Source organism: Setaria viridis, chromosome 3, assembly GCF_005286985.2.
Source record: "Setaria viridis chromosome 3, Setaria_viridis_v4.0, whole genome shotgun sequence".
NCBI classification, from domain to species: domain Eukaryota; kingdom Viridiplantae; phylum Streptophyta; class Magnoliopsida; order Poales; family Poaceae; genus Setaria; species Setaria viridis.
Window position 1 is genome coordinate 19,460,901 of NC_048265.2, and position 16,329 is coordinate 19,477,229.

The 16,329-nt window shown below is 49.4% G+C and overlaps 1 protein-coding gene and 1 pseudogene across 1 annotated transcript; one reads left to right on the forward strand and one right to left on the reverse strand.

Annotated features, from left to right (window-relative positions):
* Positions 1–6,081: 6,081 nt before the first annotated feature.
* Positions 6,082–9,004, forward strand: LOC117850453 (G-type lectin S-receptor-like serine/threonine-protein kinase At2g19130; annotated as a pseudogene).
* A 1,323-nt stretch (positions 9,005–10,327) lies between these two features.
* On the reverse strand, positions 10,328–15,486 carry LOC117850697 (beta-hexosaminidase 3). Its single transcript, XM_034732555.2, has 14 exons — positions 15,078–15,486; positions 14,911–14,985; positions 14,132–14,167; positions 13,928–14,039; positions 13,195–13,265; positions 12,929–13,059; positions 12,638–12,703; positions 12,318–12,418; positions 12,019–12,078; positions 11,907–11,940; positions 11,664–11,762; positions 11,525–11,584; positions 10,997–11,247; positions 10,328–10,669 (listed from the first exon to the last, which is right to left on the reverse strand). Exons 1-14 carry the CDS (start codon positions 15,399–15,401, stop codon positions 10,503–10,505), a joined length of 1,587 nt encoding a protein of 528 aa, XP_034588446.1. The 5' UTR covers positions 15,402–15,486; the 3' UTR covers positions 10,328–10,502.
* Between the last annotated feature and the right edge of the window lie 843 nt (positions 15,487–16,329).

A 16,329-nucleotide genomic window follows, 5' to 3' on the forward strand; every position in this document is an offset into this window, starting at 1 on the left:
GTGTAGCACGCCTATCTACCGAGTTCAACCCTATACTAGGATGTTCTAGAAATTGATGTACCGGGAGTAAATTACGAAAAGTATGGAGGATTAGAAAAACCCATTTGTTTTTAGAGGTAACGAAAAGTCATCACTCTAACCTAGTATTCATTGGAGCACCTGCGCAAGAGGAGCACCTGGGCAAGAGTATCGTTCCCCTAGACCCGTGTAAGGACTAGACCCGTGTAAGGACTAAGAGCTCATAGAGGCAGTCCATTCTCCATTTTAGAAAGGCGGATTTCAAACCGAGCGCAACGTTTTTTGACTTCTCACAAGACTCCTCCTTGAGACTTCTCCTTGAGAGCTCACCAAGAACCAACACCACCAAACCATTAAGGTGGTGCCGATCACCAAGAGTAATACGAAAAGAATCTCACTTCACTTACACAGGAGAAGGGTGGATGCACACTTGCTATTATCTGAGCACTAATGATGTCCTTAATTTTTAATTAAAAAACTTGCACTTGCTATTACCTGAGCACTAATAATATCCTTAATTTTCAATTAAAAAACTTGCAAATCACTTATATCGCTTCTCTTACTCTTGATCTCCAAATATCACTATAAACTTCACTGGGTGCCAGTCGTTGCCCACTTTTGCTGCAGAAAACACAATCGCGACTGCTCTGGTGATGCGTCACACCTAGTTTCCGCGAACCAAGCCTGGTCCTAAAATGCTTAGATCTAGTGGAGAAAAGACATAGTGAATTTACTGAAACCATGAGTTTTACGGTGTAGTTTCTAAATGAAGTGTTTTACTAAAGGTGTGTTTGGTAGAGCTCTCATGGCTGATTTTCTGCTGATTTCAACAAGAGCTCTGCCAAACAGTTTCCAGAAAAAAGTGATTCTCTGCTGATTCTGAAATGAACTAAGGGTCTGTTTGGCATGACACCACTCCAGAACTCCAGCAACTCCACCATGACATCCAGCCAAACACCTCAACTCCAAAATTTCATGGAACAGCTAACTCCATGGAGCTGTAGTGCAAATGGAACTGGAGTTTTGGAGCACCTCTTTTGCTGCTCCAAAACAACCTCTTTTGAACCTCCTCATGGAGTTGGTGGGTAATTACCTACCAATGCCACTGGTTACACAAAAAACGTTTCATTCTGTTCCTCCCGAGCTCCCACCCGCGCCTTATTTCCCCACCCGTGCGTCCGCCTGCCCGCCCAGCCCTGCCGCCCGTCGCCGCCCCACCCCCGTCGCCACCTAGCCCCGCCGCCCGTCGCCACCCCCGCCCCCGTCGCTGCCATCGCCGAGCCCCGCCTGCCGCCTAGCCCCGCCGCCCACCGCCGCCCAGCCCCACCGCCGCCCGCCCCCGTCGCCGCTCAGCCCCGCCGCCGGCCGCCCCCGCCGCCGGCCGCCCCCGCCGCCTACCGCCGCCCACCCCCGTTGCCGCCCAGCCCCGCCGCCCGTCCCCGTCGCCACCCAGCCCTGCCGCCCAAGTCCCGCCGCGGAGCTTGACGTGGACAGCACCGAGCAGAGCGTGGTAGGAGAAGAAGATGGGATAGAGACGATAACAAATAGGGCCTGAATTAGGGGCAACAATGGCAATCCATATTGAAATCGATCTTTTTTTGGAGCTGAGAGCACTCATCTAGCCAAACATCCAATTTTAGTTCTGGAGTTCTAGAGTGGAGCTAGCTCCACCTGGAGTTCTGGAGTGGAGCAGCTCTACTCGGAGTTGGAGCTCCACCTGGAGTTCTGGAGTGGAGCAGCTCTACTCGGAGTTGGAGCCATGCCAAACAGGGCCTAAGAGATTGGGAGCTGGAAAAAATAGATTTTCTGATTCTGATTCTCCATCCTGATTTTAAGAGTTTATGCTAGAGAATCAAAGAGAATCACTTCCACCCACAGAATCACTTCTCTCAGAGAATCAGCTCCCATAAAATATCAGAATTAGATAAAGTCCTACCAAATAGACCCTAATATGGCATAGATACTACCCATACACATTACACATCGAGTGTAGGGTGGACCTTCCTTATACATGGCTAGCATAGGCCATGGCCCCGTGGCTATTTGTCATGTCCAATAGAAGTACTTGGTTAGGCCTGAAATTAGCCAAATCAAAGCGTATCTATATACATAGCTGGTGCTTGCCGCTGATGAGCAATCTGATCACGAAGAGGCCTATGCAAACAGCAACCAAACCAAAGAAGAGGCGGCCGTGATGACAGCAGCTTGACGGGCAACCATAGTTGCGCACTGAGCAAAATGGGTCCCCCATATGAGATATGTATACTCTAGTCTTTTATCCTTTCTCTCCTTTCTTTTTTCCCCGCAAATCTTGTATGCAAAGTCAATCTATGAGCGTGTTTGGCAGCCTGTACTGCCTCAGCTAGACCCATGAGCCGGCTCGAGCCAGTCCAGCTAGGCTCATAAGGTGCAGAAATATTGATGGCAAATCTATAGCCTATGCTGCTAGCTGGGCTAAGATAGTGTTTGTTAGCCTGGATGAATTTGATATGTCCTGCATATGGGCCATGGTATAGCTACCACCAATTTTTCCTCCTCCGTCCTCCTCCCCAGCACCATTGTGCACCTCGCAAATCCCACCCTCTCTCCCCCGACCGTCGCCAGCTGCCCCGAGCTGCCTCCCCCGCTCCCTGCGGTAGCAGGGGCCTCACCTCCTCCCGCACGCCCCGTCGCAGCCGCTACACACCACCTCCTCCGTGCGTCAGCACGGCTTTCGTGAATCGTCCACTTCCGTGGTCCCATGGCCTCCACAACCATCGCGGACCCCCACAGGCCGCCTCCTCCACATGGTGGCAGTCGCGCCTCCTCCTCAGCACCGCTATGGCCACCACCGGCCACCTCATCGGCAAGCCGCCTCCTCTGCGTGGCACGCGACCTTCGCAAACTGCCTCTTCACGCGGTGGCTGCCGCGTCGCCTCCTTGGCGCTGCCGTGGCCACCGCAGGCCGCTGCGTCCTCCGCATCTGCCCTCCCCCGAGAGCGCTCCACCTTCTCGCGCCGCACTCCGCCTCTCCGCTCTTTGCCGCGTGCGCCATGGAAGGACAGCAGCCGAGGACCTCGATCTCCATGGAAGGTGCTCGATTTGGAAGGCAGGAATCTCGATCTTGCTGGTAGAAACTCGATTTTGGTTGTAGGGACCTTAATTTTCAATGGTTGGAACTTCAATTCGAGCGGCGTGGGAGGCTCAGCTCCGATAGTGAGGAGCGGCGGCATGGCTGGTGCATGAGGAAAAAGAGGGGGTGACGGCAACACCCTCGCGAGTACCGTTTTAGCCTGTATTGTGTGGAATAACCGATTTTGATATTCCATACGATACAGGCTGGATAACTTTTTTGCATGCGCCAGGCTTGGCCCGCGACTCCATTTAAGCTACTGAACATACCCAACTGCACCATCTGAGCTTAGCTGAGAGGTCGTCGGGGCTACCAAAAGCTCCCATACATCTTTCATGAAACTTCGGGCCGGGAATTCGCGCCCAAAAAAATTGTGTTCTGCCGTGTTACTGCGTCCGTACGTGCAATCACTCACCATTTGGTAGAGCGTAGAGCAAGGTCGATCCAGCACTCGATCTACGGGTAAGCAGTACGGCAGATGCATCACCGACTGCATGACAGTCTCAGAGGACCACGGGTTCATTTATCTCTGGCCTATGGCTGTGGGGAAACATAAACCGCGCGAGATTCAGGATGGTCAGTGCACAGTTGTTGCTCGTACCACGACGACTTGACTCCGATCGTCCCTTGAGAGCAGAGATTCCAACTTCCATTCAATAATCTCAGTGCCCGGGCATGCAGGACCGGCCGGCCTCAGGACAGGGAAGGCAGCAGCAGAGTCTGCGTGTTAGGAGGACTAAAGTATAGTCGATCTCACATTAAATTTTCGAAAATTAATTAGAAGAACCATTAATTATAAAACTAATTATGAATTAATTAGGCTTAATAGATTCATCTCGTGAATTAGCTCCCATCTGTACAATTAGTTTTTTAATAAGTCTATATTTAATACTCCTAGTTAGTATCTAAATATTCGATAGGATAGTAATTTTAGTTAGGACTAAGGAACCAAACACCACCGACTGGAGGAAAAGACGAGGTCTGCAGCAAGACGAGAGGCTGCTCAGATCGATCCTGCAGGCCGGCCAGACCGAAGCAGCTGTCGAATCTTCTCGATCGCTCCCTCCGGCGGCAGTCCGGCGCATCGACGACATCGCGCTGGGATCGATCAAAGTCCAAGCGCGTACCTTGATTTGACTCTGATCACTGACGAGCGTGTCGGTGTGTCTTGGAAACGTTTGCCGGTCATAAACGCGCGGATGAGTGAGAGGCGCAGACGAAGACGTCGTCAAGCCAGTCTCGAACCTGCCGGCTGTCTCCCACGGCGGCGGCCTGGGCGCGGTGCGCTGCCGGCCTGCCGCCGCCGGAGAACTTGGAGGAGGCGGCGGCGTACGAGTTTTTTCTTTTTGTTTTTTTTTAATAAAGGCGTACGAGTTAGGAGGAAGGCCAGGCCGGCCCGCAAGCAGGTTAGGCACTTACTATTAGAAAGCGGAGAAGTTGGGCCTGCGGGCTCCTTGGGCTCATTCATTGGTGGGTTACTTATAGAGGCCTTTTAGCTAGAGAAGCGGCTGAGCTGGGCCAGATTTTGGCCTTTTACTGTGTTGAACCCTCCTCCTTTCTTGCCGTACCGGGAGCCCAAAATTTCTTAGACCGAGGTTCAGTTGACTGTTGACACCACCACGTTAGGTTAGCTATTACTGAAAGGAAGAGGTGCACCAATACACTATCTTACTAATCACCTAACTCCAGCCTTTAATTTCGAGACTTCAGACTTGGACCAGTAGCTTAAGGCGAATTTCCAGAACAATTCAGAGTAGGTATATGACCTTTTCTCATCATCACCAAGAAAGAGATGCTGATGGTCTCCATTCTCGTGTCAAAACAACATAGAGCAGTGTCCCGCCCGCAGTCAGCGATTGCGGAAGCATCTCTGCATACTTTTTCCTCGAATCCCGGAGTAAAATAAAACCATGAGGCTTTATACAGTTTAGTTTTTTTTTATTCTCCCATATCCTCGAGAATTGAATGAGATTTTGTATATCTATTTATCAGCACCTTTTGTAACAGTTGGTTCTACATGCATTATTCTCTTGGTATGCCGCATCTTTTATTCCTTTATTTTACCCAGTGTGCCATCATCGTGCACTCGACACGGCGTAGGTTTACCATTTATCTAGCTAGTATCTAGCATCCTCCTCACTTCTCTGCGTGCCGCCTCTCCGGCTCTCTCTCCATTCCACTTATCTAACGTTGTCTCTTTTTTTAATGAAAAAACCCTATTTTCACCCTACAATTTACCGCGCGTGGAAGTTTGATTTTCAACTGCAACTACAAAACCGGATAGGAAGGGCCATCCAATTGTTAAAACTGAATAAATTTGTCTCTTTGGGTGGGTTTAAGGGCAGTTTTGCATTTTTTTAGAAATTTTAAAATTTTAGGTTTATTTAAAAAATTCATAACTAATTCATTTCAAATGAAAAAATATCAAATTGGTGCCAAATATTTACTGAAAATGCAACCTATCAATTGGTGTTCTATTTGGCATTATCTGAATCTTATTTGTTCATGTTCCTTATGTTTCATTACAAGCAATAAATATTAGGAATGGTAATAAATAAGACGTAAACAACTCCAAATAGATCCCGGGGGTTTTCTGACCCGATCGGGGTCTATCATTCCTGGTCAAACGAACACTTGGCTGGCACAGTCATCAACCACCCCCCACAACGACAACACCACAACAAGAGGTAGCCTGAGAAAAAGACGCGCAAATCACCCATAGCGATTTAATTTGACGCGAATGCTTAATTAGCAGCCTCAGTGGCGCGACTGCTGACCGACGATCCCTGTGGCCCGTGCTACACCTGCTACACGCCACGCGAACGACCGCCAGGTCGGAGTCGCCGGCGGCTCGGCGCCGCGATCGACGAATCAGCCGTCGGTCTATAGGCGCCACAGGTATATATCTCCTGCTGCTGCCGCCGCCGCCGGGGGCAAGGTGCGCACGACCACCTGTGGGCAACGAGATGGCGGGTGCTGCACGCGCGTCGTCTTCCCTGCTGGATCACGCCACGCTCGTGCTCCTAATAGCGCTGGTCGCCGCGCACGTACCCCTGCCCGTGCGCGCCCAGGACACGGTCACCGCCGGCCGGCCGCTCTCCGGCGACGCCAAGCTCGTCTCCCGCGGCGGCAAGTTCGCGATGGGCTTCTTCCAGCCAGGTATGTACGCACGTGACTATATATATGGAACGTACATGTGTCATACGTATGTGTGTATACAAGTGCAACCTCGTATGCACGTGAACAGTGACGGCAAACGGGCACAGTGCAGTAGTGCACCCATGGTACACGTAATCATGCATGTAAAAGCTGCTCTTAAACTAACGTGCCCTGACATGCTGTGCTCCCTGTTCTCTCGGCAGACGGAGGAGTCTCTGGCAGATGGTACGTCGGCATCTGGTACAACAACATCGCCGTGCGGACGCCGGTCTGGGTGGCCAACCGCGACAGGCCCGTCTCCGACCCGGCGGCCTCGCGGCTCGCCATCGCGCCCGACGGCAACCTCGCCCTGCTCGACCCGTCGGGCTCGCCCGTCTGGTCCACAACCGCCACCGGTAACGCCAGTAACGCCACGGTCGCCGCCGTCCTCCTCGATACGGGCAACCTCGTGCTCGCGCCGGCGTCGAACGCCTCGGACGTGCTGTGGCAGAGCTTCGACCACATCGGCGACACGTGGCTGCCCGGCGGGAAGCTGAGGCGGGACAAGGCCACCGGCGCCATCCAGGGCATGACCTCGTGGAGGGCGCGCGGGGACCCCGCCCCCGGGATGTACACGCTCCAGCTCGACCCGGCCGGCGCGCCGCAGTACGTGCTGCTGTGGAACGGCACGCGGAAGTACTGGCTCACCGGCGACTGGAACGGCCGCTTCTTCACCGGCGCGCCGGAGGTGGCAGCGTCGGGCGGCGACTCCGGGTACAGCTTCCGGTTCGTGGACAACGACAGGGAGAGCTACTTCACCTACAGCTTCGCCGACAACTCCACCGTGTACCGCTTCGTCACGGACGTGTCCGGGCAGGTCAAGGGGTGGTTCTGGGTCGAGGCCTTCCAGCGGTGGAACCTGGTGTACGCCGAGCCCAAGGCGCGGTGCGCGGTGCCGCGCGGCTGCGGCGCCTTCGGCGTCTGCAGCGACGCCGCCGCCGCGTGCGCCTGCGCCAGGGGGTTCACGCCGCGGGACGCCGTGAGCTGGAGCCTCGGCGACACCACCGGCGGCTGCGTGCGGAACACCGAGCTGCAGTGCGGCAACAACGGCAGCGCCGCCGCTGCTGCTGCGGGATCCGGGACAAAGGTGGATAGGTTCTTTCGCATGGACGGCATGAGGCTCCCCGAAGACGGTCGTGTCACCGGGGCGGCGAGCTCTGACGAGTGCGAGAGCGCGTGCGTCGGCAACTGCGCGTGCTCTGCCTACGCGTACAATGGGAGCTGCGTCCTGTGGAACGGTGAGCTGCAAAACCTCGAGGAGGGTTACGGCAACCAGCTGGCCGGCGCGGGGAGCCTCTACCTCAGGCTGGCCGCGTCAGAGTTCCCCATGGCGAGGAGCCACAAGCGAAGGACCGTAGAGATCGCCGTCGGCGCAACCGCCATTGTCTGCTTCGTGCGCGTCCATCATCGTCGTCCGTACAGCAATGGCACGGCGAACAAAAAGGATCCAAGGCCTCACCATCACCACCGCCGAGGGACGCGTGACCAGGTTCGAGTACAGGGACCTCCAGGCCCTGACCAAGAACTTTTCGGACAAGCTCGGCGGCGGCTCCTTCGGCTCCGTGTTCCGCGGCCAGCTCCCCAACGGCGGCGCCGCCGTCGCTGTCAAGAAGCTGGAGGGTCTCCGGCAAGGCGAGAAGCAGTTCCGCGCGGAGGTGAGCACGCTGGGCACCATCCAGCACGTCAACCTGATCCGCCTGCTGGGCTTCTGCTCCGAGGGCGGCGACCGGAGGCTGCTCGTCTACGAGTACATGCCCAACGGCTCGCTGGACCGGCAACTGTTCGGCGCCACGCCCCCCACGCTCAGCTGGCGCGCGCGGCACCACATCGCCGTCGGCGTCGCGAAGGGGCTCGCCTACCTGCACGACGAGTGCCGGGACCGCATCATCCACTGCGACGTCAAGCCGGAGAACATCCTCCTGGACGCGGGCTTCGCGCCCAAGGTGGCGGACTTCGGGCTCGCCAAGCTCGTCGGCAGAGACTTCAGCCGGGTGCTGACCACCATGCGCGGCACCGTCGGGTACCTCGCGCCGGAGTGGATCGGCGGCGAGGCGATCACCGCCAAGGCCGACGTGTTCAGCTACGGCATGACGCTGTTCGAGATCGTGTCCGGGAGGAGGAACGTCGAGCACGGGAAGTCTGAGCCGGACTCGTCGTCGAGCGGCGCGGGCGATCATGCGGCGACGGCAACGGCGACGACGTTCTTCCCGCTGCTGGCCGCGAGGAGGCTGGTGGAGGCGGAGGGGGACGTGAAGGCGCTGCTGGACCCGGAGCTGGGAGGGGACGCGAACGCCGAGGAGGTGAGGAGGGTGTGCAAGGTTGCCTGCTGGTGCATCCAGGACGACGTCGACGCGCGGCCGACGATGGCGGAGGTGGTGAAGGCGCTGGAGGGGCTCACTGACTTGGAGATGCCGCCGGTGCCGAGGTACCTTGAAGTGCTTGCCGGACGGCCGATGCACCAGATACAACAGACTACAAGTTCGCGAGTATTTGATTCGGCAGATGTAATACGGGTTTAGCCGTTTAGGCAACCCAATGCTTATAGTTTAGTTGCTAGTTTATTTTATGCTGTGCAATTCCAATTATTATGTGTTTGATTCGGGAATTATGTGGGATGGATCGATTGTGTCCCAAATTTTTTTAAGGATGTGTTGGTGGACACGGGTTGTCCTTTATTTGCCGGGAATAGCATAAAAGACTACTCCTTCCTTATATTGTAGATCGGTATCCTAAATTTATATTTTTTTACTGTACGTCTAGATATACAGGACCTTTAATCCGCATACAGAAACGATCAGAGGGTCCACAGCGTCTCAATTGACTCGCCATGAGCCAGAGCGAAATAATCGGTAGCGATTTGCTTTTTACCATTTCTCTTTCCTACCGTATCTCTTCGAACCGGCAACGTCTCTCTGTAAAGGAAGTCCTTTCATTTTTGCACCATGCTCATGGCTGCAACAAAAAAGCCTTTTCGGCCCTGAGAAATTCAGGGTAGGAATTATGGATACATTTTCCATCAATAGGCCCTGAACTAATGATGGCTTTCAAGGGGTGAGCAGTTGAGCACAGATATCTCCAAATGAATACCACACAGCATCAGATATAGAATTCCATTAGAACTTTCTGTTGGTCCGCGCCTTACATTGATCCGAGCTCTTCTTAATTGCTCGGAGTGGTAAATCGAATGCCGGAATGTGTTGGAATATATGGGCTTGGCCCATTTATTTAATTCAACTAAAAGAATTAAAAGTCCACTAATAAATGCTAGAGAGCTATGTGTTTAGTCCCACATAGGGATTTGAGGAGGATCTTAATTGACTTAAAAGGTGAACTCTGTGTACACCATTTGGGAAGTCAATAAATGAGATTGGCGTGCCACGTGCACACGCTCGCCAAGCCGAGCCGTGGACGTGTCGAGATGAGATGATGCGACCTTTTGCTGTTGAATGCAGTAACGGCTAAGGAATAAACTCTGGAATATTCCGCAACGGTTACTAGGCGGATTGACTGTCTTTGATGACTTCTCTCTTCTCCCTCTCTATTTTCTGCTGCGCATTCTGCCATCTCTATTGCTAGCGCTGCACACACAGTGTTGGCAAGAGCAGAGCCTCCAGAACCTCACCTATTGCTGAAGATCCTGCTCGGGATAGGCAGACGATAAGGTTTTTGGGGAGCGTTGAACGCGACTGCTCACTCTCCCTGATCGACTACATCGTCTACTTCCTGGTGGCCGAAGCACTATCCGTCTGCAATTCCTGGTGGCCGAAGCACTATCCGTCTGCGACGTCGACTACTTCCTCTACTACCAAAAGGCCGTTCGTGGGACTGCACTGTATCGATCTCTTCCGGCATCAATTTCGTACAACTACATCGACTGAGGCCATCCTAGGATTAGTATGACTAATCCAAATAGTAACGGTGCATCCAGTGCCGGAGGCTCTGCCCCGCCCCCAAGGTACACCCTGAAACTTTTTTGTTTCATTCTATTCATGCTTAAAATTGTGTTAAACAAGAACACGTGGACGTGCTTCAATTCACTCACCAGTCATGGAAATATTGTTGTTTTACATAATTAGTTTCGCAATTAAAATATACTGAATAATGCCTAATTTTCTAACAGAATGATGATTATTCTCCTCTATGAAATCATATATACTGCTACGACTACGAATGTCTACTGCCTTAGACAGGAACCAGGGTCTGAAGGCGCTGAACGACCATAACCAGCTAGTGGTGCAGCAGCAACCCCTCTTTGGTTCAGCAAGCACCTGAAGCGTGCCAATCTTGCAGTGACTGATCCTGCATCCTTTGCAAGCTTCTCAATGGGTGTCCACAACCGCTCTTCAAAATAATAAGTGATTTGGTGAGTAAAAGCAACTTGATACAGAGACAACAGGTTATACAAATTTGAGTTACTTAGTGTTTTGTGTGAGAACTCAAATCAAACCATACATGATAATGAGTTTGCGATTAGAGTGTTTAGGGACCTGATAAACTGATCATGCCTTTCATACTAATATACTATGCAGGCATGATGCATGCTTCGTTGTATAGTAGTCCTTTTCGTAGTTGCATGTACCTCATAACTGATAGTCCACGTGCACTACCTTTGCTAAACTCTTAATGTAGGTACAATTAGAAGGTCAAATCATATTTAATTGATCATACCTGCAGCTGCTGCAGCACGTGGCCAAATGGTTTGCTGAATGTCTGATGCGTCTATGTGTTCACCCCACATGCATACCTCACCACCAAGAACCAATTTCTGCTGTTGAGGGTTGTAGATATTTGTCAATGGTTCATTCATGTAAAATCCTTCCCATGTAGCATCCAGGTGATCTAGGTACCACTTATCCTGGTTGCTCACAATGCATCTCAGACCAGCAGCAACCACTTTCTCTGCAACTCCACTTCCAAGCCTACCAAGTTATGAGGAAAAAGTAGCAGTTAAGCAGATGGGATAACTGGTTACTTCAATATGTGATTTCACTGAATATGTCCTGTGATCCTATTACTTGGGGGCATGAAAAGTTCCAAAGATCTCTATTTAAAATTGTGGATATAAGTTACTAAAATTTTTTAATTAAGAATTATGAATGGTTTGCACCAATAGATTTGTTGGTGCAGTTTGGCTAGGGGTGCAAGGATGCTAGTAAATATTTCTCAAGTATCAGCCAATAGACTACGAGGAGATACCAGTTATGCACCACAGTTTTACGATCCAACTTGTCTCCAAAGTTGTTAAATGTCTCTTCCCTACAAGGATGAGAAACTGTTTGTTAGAACTAGCTGGAAAATTTTAATCTGCAAAAACTAGTAACAGCAGTCACCCTACCAGTTAATGATGTCATAACCATGTGATATTGCTATCTTTTGAGCTCTCAGTACAAAATATCTGTAGGCATCGGATTCATTCATGCCATGTTTAATCAACCTGCCAACCAGGAAAAACACTTTTGATCAGAATGGATGATTGACCCATGGAAGTTTGTACCAATAGCAATAAACAGAAAGGTTATCAAGTGTCGTATCAAATTAGCCCATTTTCCTATGTTCTCTTTCCTGGATAAGTACATACCATGATTTAATGCGTGGTGTGGTAGTCCAGCAACCTGAAATCATAATATAGCATGAATAGATTCTAACATACATAATTTTGCTTTACAGATTACAGATTTCTGCAAGCTTACTTGTGTTTACTTCATCTCCTCCCAAATGGACAAACTTGAACTTAAAAATCTTGCTGAAATCTGAAAATACAACCAAAGTTAATGCCATTGATTTAGTATTAAATGAAACCACTATGTTATTTTCTCCTATGATTGGCTTATTATTCTGGCCATTCAAGTATGTTTTTTGTTGCTGAATTTTAGTATAACATGCTATTTCATTCTTTTTAGTGACAAAGCCACGAAGACGTATTACAGTTGATCTTTCAAGTGTTGACTTGGGGTCTAAATCTGGAATAATTTCTTTGACAGTGCATGACCTGAAAGAATTCCATTAATCACTTGGAATGTAAAGTCATTGCTGACATCGAGCGGTTCTTTACATGTAGCTGATGGCCACAATGATGGATATCCGACACCCCTGAAACAAGAGAAGTCCAGAAAGTTTTAGGTATGCTCAATCTTAAATCTCCTTATATTATTTCATATGTAAGACAAATGTGCTTCTACATACTAATGATATAATGTGAGTCTACAATGCATGAAAACCAAATATTAAATTATGCATCAATAATACTTTGAAAATTGTGATCCATTTTCTAGAAAAGACTAGTATTGTACATAATTAAATTAATCTTACCATGAGAGAGCATGGCCAGGTACATCAATCTCAGCCAAGACATTCACACCTCGTTTTTCAGCATACCTGTGAATTTCCAGTAAGTCAAACTTGGGGAAACCTCTACAGTAGAGTCTAAGCAAAGGGTGAAACAAATTTGGAGTTCTTTTGAGTTTCCTTTTCATACTATAGTAAAGTTGTTTTTTCCAGAGTTTTGCTGGCATGTTGTTGTTTACCACTTAAAAGTCTAGGTCTAGATGTTGTCTGATTACTGAAGAATAGTTCCAGTAAAATAACAAAAGCAGGACTCACTGAACAATGTCGATAGCATCATCAAATGTATATCTCTCTGAATAAGAGTATGCACCATTCCATAATTTTGGGTATGAAGGTATTTGAAGGGGGAATGATTCCTCATCCACGATATGCCAATGAAGAACGTTCTGTGTGATGATAGATTGCACGGATCATATGACTTAGCTGGAACCAATTTAAGAAAATTATGTTTAAGAACTTCTCAGTAAAGGAATAGAAGCAGTAAGGATTAATGAACTTTGCATGTGGAAAGGAAAACGTACCAGTTTACTGAAGGTCATTGAATCAATTACACTTTTTATCACTGGGACAGGAAGATAATGCCTTGAAGTATCTGTAGCATACAATAAGCAAGTTAATATTGATGCTTCCCTTCAAACAATTTGTTGATAATAGATGAGCTATTAGATCAAGTTTTTCTCATGAAGAATCTTGGGTTTAGATGCATTATGCATATAAGATTATTGAATATAGAAAGCATAAAACTTGTGTTAAGCAATCTTACAATTGTTCTTCATGGTGGTTGTCCAGGCGATTAAAAACAATCTGATGAATAAATGATGTATATGGTTGTGTGCATAAATTTAAGAGGTGAGAGAGAGAACTCTGCTGTTTTTTCAGATTTTCTGTTAATTGTTGGTGTATTTTGTAGTTCTACTAATTATATTCAAGAACAGTGTAGTTTTACTGTGCTACGGAGTGTGTCACCACCGGTCTTACTTATGCTCTATCTCGTATTAACTAGGTGTCTTGGAGTAAGCTATTTAAGTGTCCTGTGATTCACTGCTGGACACGTTCTATCCATTTTTGTTTCCAGAATATATTAGTGCTTTATATAAGAGTAGAAAGACACGATGGACGTTTTTCAACCAATAGAAGTAGAAACATTGATGATCTGGAATCAGCTGTGATCAGTTCATTTTAGAAGCTTGTTACCCAGAATATGATTGCTGTTACCAGAGTGGACGAAAAATTCAGACTACCATAGTAGCATACCAATAAGAAGCCCTCGGTACGGAAATCTGGGCATGTCCATGATAGTCCAAGGAGCCGAATGGAGTTCAATCAGCCTTGCATTGAAATTAAAGTTGCACAATTGGCTAAATGTCTGCAAGAATACAAAATTTACAGTTAGATATCCTGGATGTAATAATTGGGTGAATTGCCTATATCCATACATAGGTTTTCAAGTTGAGTTACCTCCAAGGCATGAAGCGCTCCAAAAACTGTTTGAGCCTGCAAAATATTGTGATATGGCACCAACTACGTGTCACAATTTTTATGCTGAATAAGTTATTGCAACAAGTGGAAGCATGAGAATGATATGCGTCATTTTGACATTTTTATCCGCTTTTGATGAGTCATAAGAAACTAATCGGTGTAGTGCAAATATTTTTATCTGTATTTCAAGTACATGAGGTGTTGCATGGATGTTACATAGTCGATCTTCTTCGCAGATGTTAATTGCCTGACTCAGGGGCGAATCTGGTAGGTTTCTATGTCAATAGCCAGCGTCCTGGGGCAGTCGAGACAATGTTGTGGAGTTGGTGGTACAGGGCAACTGCTTCTGTAGAGCAGAGGAGATGCTAAAAGCAGGTATCGTCGAAGTTCACTACTGTTCTCTTCTCTATATCTGTTACTTTACCCTGCTCTGCTACGCATCTTCTGAAAGAACAGCAAGTGACCCATCTGTACAGCGGGCATTGCATATTTGTAAGGCGAACGCGATGTCTGTGTCGCCATCCGGGTACGGTCTCGATCGAAATCGGCGTGACACAAACACTTGTGTCGTTTGGTTCCCCACGAAAATAAAATAGCAGTTTACTAGCTCCTCTACATGCATTCATTCACAGAGGGAAGAAATCAATCTGTGGGCTCTAGAATTTTCAGCTCCTGATGTTATCCATCAAGTTCCTACCGCACATCGTTGCTAGGCGCTAGCAGAGGCATCGAGATTTCAGCACAGCCTTTTCACTAACCTCGATCTGCGCGTAGAGCGGATTCCCGGTCGCGGGCACCGACAGCTTGTACGATTCGTCCACCCCGAAGTTGAGCTGCAAAATTGATGAAGAGCCATCAGCAAGAAGCAGAGAATGCAGGTGAGCAGCAGGCCCGTCACTCCGTCGGCCGGGCGCGCGTTGCGTACCTCGTCGTTGGGGGAGCGGACGACGACGCGGACGCCGGCGAGCACGGGCGAGCCCCGGGGGTAGCTCCCGTTGATGACGTGGTCGAGCTCGACGACGGCCACCATCCGCTGCAACGCCTCCCTGAGGATGCCCTTCCCGTCGGTGTAGCTGCTCCCGGCCGTGGACAGCTTGAGGTCCTTGCTGACGAGGAGCGTCTGCGCCCCGCGGGCCACCGACGCCGGCATTGGCCACAGGTCGACGCGCCCGCCGCCGCGGCCGGCGCCGGCGCACAGCCCGACCGCCGCCGCGAGCAGCACCAGCAGCAGCCTCGCAGCCGACGCCATCCTACGCAAGACCGCCGGCTCGCAGAGCGCCGGCCGGGTGGTATAGTTACTACAGTACAGTGTCCCTCCCTCCGCTGCAGAACCTACTCGTCAGATGATATATAGATATACTCCCTCCCGCTTTGACTTTTTTTTTTACATCCACTTTGCTATGCATCTAGATATATTGTTATATCTATATACATAGCAAAGTGAATATATCAAAAAAGTCAACACGACTTATAATTTAGGATAGAGGGAGTATATTTTTTGAGAAAGATATATAGATATATGTATAAAAATAAAATGCAGCCGGACTGCAGGAATGTGTGGAGACAAAGGAGGTGGATGGGGACTTTGGGGAGCGACGGAGATCGCGCACCTACTAATGATCGGCGATCACCGGTAACTGGCCGGGCCGCGCAGGCTGTCAGCACGAACTGCCGGTGCTAGAATCCGAAAGCGCCGGCCTTTTGCGCTGTCCGGGCGGGGGAGTGGGAGGCCGGGTACGACGATCGAGTAGTTCACGATGATAGGTAATGCGCCAGCAAACAACAAACAAAGGCAGAACAAAACAAAAGGAGGCCGCTGCTGGTGCTGGACACCCTTTGGATGCAAATGATGGTGATAACTGATAAGGGCATGCGAAAAATTTACTGGGTGTTTGGCACACAGGGCTAAAATCCTGTCACATCGGATGTTTGGACAGTAATTAGGAGTATTAAACATTAGTTAATTACAAAACTAATTGCACAACTCCTATGCTAAATCGCGAGACGAATCTATTAAGCCTAATTAGTTCATGATTTGACAATGTGGTGCTACAGTAACCATTCGCTAATGATGAATTAATTAGGCTTAATAAATTCGTCTCGCGATTTAGCCTAGGGGTTCTGCTATTAGTTTTGTAATTAGCTCATATTTAGTCATCATAATTAGCATCCGAATA